This window comes from Rhipicephalus sanguineus, chromosome 1 (assembly GCF_013339695.2).
Source record: "Rhipicephalus sanguineus isolate Rsan-2018 chromosome 1, BIME_Rsan_1.4, whole genome shotgun sequence".
Lineage (NCBI taxonomy): Eukaryota > Metazoa > Arthropoda > Arachnida > Ixodida > Ixodidae > Rhipicephalus > Rhipicephalus sanguineus.
Window position 1 is genome coordinate 297,205,119 of NC_051176.1, and position 6,093 is coordinate 297,211,211.

The 6,093-nt window shown below is 47.1% G+C and overlaps 1 protein-coding gene across 1 annotated transcript in view; it reads left to right on the forward strand.

The window, feature by feature from the left end:
* Positions 1 to 4,790, forward strand: part of LOC119379327 (uncharacterized) — a 58,184-nt gene extending 53,394 nt beyond the window's left edge. Inside the window, exons 4-6 of the mRNA XM_037648604.2 lie at positions 3,257 to 3,355; positions 4,090 to 4,142; positions 4,519 to 4,790. Coding sequence (XP_037504532.1) covers positions 3,257 to 3,355; positions 4,090 to 4,142; positions 4,519 to 4,550 — 184 coding nt within the window. The 3' untranslated portion in view covers positions 4,551 to 4,790. The remainder of the gene's footprint in view (positions 1 to 3,256; positions 3,356 to 4,089; positions 4,143 to 4,518) is intronic.
* The last annotated feature ends 1,303 nt before the right edge of the window (positions 4,791 to 6,093 follow it).

A 6,093-nucleotide genomic window follows, 5' to 3' on the forward strand; every position in this document is an offset into this window, starting at 1 on the left:
TGTCCTGGACCGTCACGGTTTGGCTTGTCCACAATATGACTGCTACTGCAGAGATGCACGCTTTACAGGCAAACTGCGTTGCTTGAAACCTTCCAAGCAGCACTATTAATGCTCTCCCGCATCTCTTACTTCGGCTGCCTCTAGCAGCGCTGATACACTTAACTGTTCGCAGGTCTGGTGGTCTCACCTTCTAAAATGTCCTGGACCGTCACGGTTTGGTTTGTCCACAATATGACTGCTACTGCAGAGATGCACGCTTTACAGGCAAACTGTGTTGCTTGAAATCTTCCAAGCAGCACTATTAATCCTCTTCCGCATCTCTTATTTCGGCTGCCTCTAGCAGCGCTGATACACTTAACTGTTTGCAGGTCTGGTGGTCTCACCTTCTAAAATGTCCTGGACCGTCACGGTTTGGCTTGTCCACAATATGACTGCTACTGCAGAGATGCACGCTGTACAAGCAAACTGTGTTGCTTGAAACCCTCCAAGCAGCACTATTAATGCTCCGCCGCATCTCTTATTTCGGCTGCCTCTAGCAGCGCTGATACACTTAACTGTTCGCAGGTCTGGTGGTCTCACCTTCTAAAATGTCCTGGACCGTCACGGTTTGGCTTGTCCACAATATGACTGCTACTGCAGAGATGCACGCTTTACAGGCAAACTGCGTTGCTTGAAACCTTCCAAGCAGCACTATTAATGCTCTCCCGCATCTCTTATTTCGGCTGCCTCTAGCAGCGCTGATACACAACTGTTCGCAGGTCTGGTGGTCTCACCTTCTAAAATGTACTGGACCGTCCCGGTTTGGCTTGTCCACAATATGACTGCTACTGCAGAGATTCACGCTTTACAGGCAAACTGCGTTGCGTGAAACCTTCCAAGCAGCACTATTAATGGTCCCCCGCATCTCTTATTTCAGCTGCCTCTAGCAGCGCTGATACACTTAACTGTTCGCAGGTCTGGTGGTCTCACCTTCTAAAATGTCCTGGACCGTCACGGTTTGGCTTGTCCACAATATGACTGCTACTGCAGAGATGCACGCTTTACAGGCAAACTGTGTTGCTTGAAACCTTCCAAGCAGCACTATTAATGCTCTCCCGCATCTCTTATTTCGGCTGCCTCTAGAAGCGCTGATACACTTAACTGTTCGCAGGTCTGGTGGTCTCACCTTCTAAAATGTCCTGGACCGTCACGGTTTGGCTTGTCCACAATATGACTGCTACTGCAGAGATGCACGCTTTACAGGCAAACTGCGTTGCTTGAAACCTTCCAAGCAGCACTATTAATGCTCTCCCGCATCTCTTATTTCGGCTGCCTCTAGAAGCGCTGATACACTTAACTGTTCGCAGGTCTGGTGGTCTCACCTTCTAAAATGTCCTGGACCGTCACGGTTTGGCTTGTCCACAATATAACTGCTACTGCAGAGATGCACGCTTTACAGGCAAACTGTGTTGCTTGAAACCTTCCAAGCAGCACTATTAATGCTCTCCTGCATCTCTTATTTCGGCTGCCTCTAGCAGCGCTGATACACTTAACTGTTCGCAGGTCTGGTGGTCTCACCTTCTAAAATGTCCTGGACCGTCACGGTTTGGCTTGTCCACAATATGACTGCTACTGCAGAAATGCACGCTTTACAGGCAAACTGCGTTGCTTGAAACCTTCCAAGCAGCACTATTAATGCTCTCCTGCATCTCTTATTTCGGCTGCCTCTAGCAGCGCTGATACACAACTGTTCGCATGTCTGGTGGTCTCACCTTCTAAAATGTCCTGGACCGTCACGGTTTGGCTTGTCCACAATATGACTGCTACTGCAGAGATGCACGCTTTACAGGCAAACTGCGTTGCTTGAAACCTTCCAAGCAGCACTATTAATGCTCTCCCGCATCTCTTATTTCGGCTGCCTCTAGCAGCGCTGATACACAACTGTTCGCAGGTCTGGTGGTCTCACCTTCTAAAATGTCCTGGACCGTCACGGTTTGGCTTGTCCACAATATGACTGCTACTGCAGAGATGCACGCTTTACAGGCAAACTGCGTTGCTTGAAACCTTCCAAGCAGCACTATTAATGCTCTCCTGCATCTCTTATTTCGGCTGCCTCTAGCAGCGCTGATACACAACTGTTCGCAGGTCTGGTGGTCTCACCTTCTAAAATGTCCTGGACCGTCACGGTTTGGCTTGTCCACAATATGACTGCTACTGCAGAGATGCACGCTTTACAGGCAAACTGCGTTGCTTGAAACCTTCCAAGCAGCACTATTAATGCTCTCCTGCATCTCTTATTTCGGCTGCCTCTAGCAGCGCTGATACACAACTGTTCGCAGGTCTGGTGGTCTCACCTTCTAAAATGTCCTGGACCGTCACGGTTTGGCTTGTCCACAATAAGACTGCTACTGCAGAGATGCACGCTTTACAGGCAAACTGCGTTGCTTGAAACCTTCCAAGCAGCACTATTAATGCTCTCCCGCATCTCTTATTTCGGCTGCCTCTAGCAGCGCTGATACACAACTGTTCGCAGGTCTGGTGGTCTCACCTTCTAAAATGTCCTGGACCGTCACGGTTTGGCTTGTCCACAATATGACTGCTACTGCAGAGATGCACGCTTTACAGGCAAACTGCGTTGCTTGAAACCTTCCAAGCAGCACTATTAATGCTCTCCCGCATCTCTTATTTCGGCTGCCTCTAGCAGCGCTGATACACAACTGTTCGCAGGTCTGGTGGTCTCACCTTCTAAAATGTCCTGGACCGTCACGGTTTGGCTTGTCCACAATATGACTGCTACTGCAGAGATGCACGCTTTACAGGCAAACTGTGTTGCTTGAAACCCTCCAAGCAGCACTATTAATGCTCTCCCGCATCTCTTATTTCGGCTGCCTCTAGCAGCGCTGATACACTTAAATGTTAAACGTGCGATAAATCCCTGTAACTTCGCTCGTACTTGACGGATTCTAAATATTTCTTTGCCAGTCGATTCGTGAGGCATTAAGGTCTTTTAATGAAGCCATTCAATGATTACTTGGAAAAGTGTTGTAGGGTCCCTTTAAGGAACAAATAAACACAGAGCTGCGCAATAATCGCACTGTATATGCTTACGAGTGCATTGTGTGGCTCTTCTCAGTGACTCGTGTTGTGTGGCTCGTTGAGTGACTGACTGACTGACGAGCTCCCTAAAGCGCAGGAGGCTGTAGGATTGGGCGTGCTGCTGCAACATGATAATCCCGCACTCACAATCGCTAAAGCAATCGCTCACTTTTATGTTCAGGAACAAACGGGACATCCGGAGAATCAGCCTATCCACAGCCAGAGGATTCGGAAAAAGGTTAAGCCCTGCGTCGTCCGACGAATCGTTTCAGAACGCAGGGTAAGCGAAGACGGATATTTCATTTGCTTCTTTTAATTACGCTAGGATACCTTTTTTTATTACACCAACCACGACGTCCCCCCAAAATATTCAGATTATCAAGCAATTTGTTTTTCATTACCGGAACAAAAATTTTGCGCTCATAGACGGCGCCACAAGTGCCTCTTATTTCTTCCTTGCTCTCCCTCCCCTTTTCGTGGAAACGTAGGACTTTTTATCTCTTGTGATCTCAGTTCAGTGCAGCTTTTGATGATGTCTGAAAGGGCCCCTGAACACACACACACACACACACACACACACACACACACACACACCACACACACACACACACACACACACACACACACACACACACACACACACACACACACGGCTTTTGAGGCTTTAAAATTTTTGCTCAGGGCGCATTTCAGAGATATAGGCGACATTAAAATTAAAGCATTCTCTATCGCACACAGACCAAGATGTTAACGTATAACTCAGGTAGAAAAGTTACGAACTTCAGTAAGGTTAAAAAAATAAATCGATTGACTGTTGTAGAATTATTTTGATAATCAGAATTTGCAGACTCGTTTGCTGCTATACAACCCGAGGGCGCGCGGGGCAACCGCACGTTAACTTGATTATCATCCGTACGGTATAGTTGACTATGGCGAATGCAGTACATAAGAAAGAGTATTGCGCCACTTTGAAGAATGAATGTTAATGTAACGTGTGATGTGCCTATCTCACAGGCAGCCTGTGACCACTTGGCTAGCGGAGGAGATGGCCAAAGGCGACCTGAATGGTGAGCTCACATCCCACCCACTAGGAGCCGTTACTCATAAGCAGTGTTCCTGATAGTTACGCACTCTAAAACGTCGCGACGTTTCATCTTTCAAATTTTGCGGACGTTTTAAATATAATTATGTTGTGCAACAAGAAAAGACGCAACATCCAACGAAAGAAGCCGAAACGCGCAATTCTTGCTCATGTGGATACTGCCGAGTGCCTCGCAGCAGCTCACCATGTTTTTGGTGCTGAACGTTTCATGTCTTGTATACTTTTGCCCCTCAATTTTTAGGGCAGCGCTTTCGAAGGCACAGAAACCACAAACAAGGTTGCGCTGATGTGCTCTCGTAGTGTTTAATATGGGGGCTATATTTGATATTTTGCTTTTTTAGATGACGGAGCTGTCTACCAGGACACCTTCTAGACGCCACTTCACTTTCAAGCATCACCAGCGGGTTTCGGCTGGAGTATCGACGGTTCCTCGCCAGGCCTGTGAAGCCACAGCTGTACATACACAAAAATGATCGCACAAACGCAAATGCCGCAGAAAACAGCTGCCAGAATAACCATCCGCCGAGCAACGTCACGGCCGGAGCACATAGCTCCTTATACTGTTCTGTACAATCCTTGCTTTCAAATAAATATAAGGGACTTGTTACATGAACAGTGCGTGTGAAAGTAAAAGCATTACTACAGCCAGCGCCTTGTCCATCGCCTGCAGCTGACTACGCAGCATGTAATGTTATGGTGTCTTCATAGGACACCATTACATTTCTAACCACACCGCGACTTGCGCCGCCGAACTGACGAAAGTATAGCCGAACGAAATTAAAGTGAGTCATTCAAGATTAGGTGTTACGAATGAGCCACATCTGGCATTTCGTGCGCTGACATTTTGTGTTTCTGTATGGTCACATACACGCCACTTCAGCGCGTGTTTCCGTTAGAATTTAGCTTTCAAAATGTGGGTCAGTATTTACATTGGTTTGCCCATCTGTACGAAGTCCATTGATGTGAGGTCAAGCGAGAGTGCATTGTATAGGGCCGACATAGGTGGCACGCGTGAATGTGACGCGAAGCGGCTGCCTGTTGGCTCCAATATAGGCGCGTCACGATTGGCTCGGTGCTTTGTAATCGAGGGCTTCTCCGTGAGCAAGCTTCTTCGCGCGTTGGTGCAGTTTTCTGAGTGAGCAAAATGCATGGGAGAGAGGCAAGGGGCCTCTACAAGCTCCACGAGCGACGTCACTGGTTGACGCCTGAGGCATGTCACTGCGATGTATAATTCATTGTGTCGCTGCATTAGTACAAGAGCGTGCAAATTTCAGTGTGAACTTATTAGGGGGACAACAATTTTCTTTCATTAAATTGAGAAAGATATTGGCGCCTTAAATAAATGCTGGCTACACCTCCTTTACGCACAAGGAAAGAAAGATAAAGCAAAAGATAAAACTCGGAGAAAGACCACGACAGCATGTACGCAAGATATGTCATGCCCCCCCCCCCCCCATATAACATAAATAAAAGGTAATCGAACGCCCCCTACACCCTCCACCTACAGAAAAATTGCGGGATAAGCCCCTACCAAGCATCATATCGCATCTTGTATCTATGAAAACAATACTATTGTAGCTGCAAGGAATTATTATACGGTAGAAGACACGCTGATGGGCGTATGAGTGCATTTTGTGAAGGGTTCACAAAAACTCACTGCAAATGGGGTGTTTAAGGAGTGCGACAAGTTGTGTAGATAAAAAAAAAGAAACACACACACACACACACACACCTATTATATAACCGAGCGGAGAGATTCATGTACATACACCTTTATTGAAGTACGCAGGCCAGAGTATACGCTCTGGCCTGCGTACTTCGTATGTAATCAGTGTTTGCAGTGACGTCCAAGAAATTTCGAATTGATGTCCATAGCAAAGAAATGGATGTAACAAGGATGTGCCGAATACGTAGCG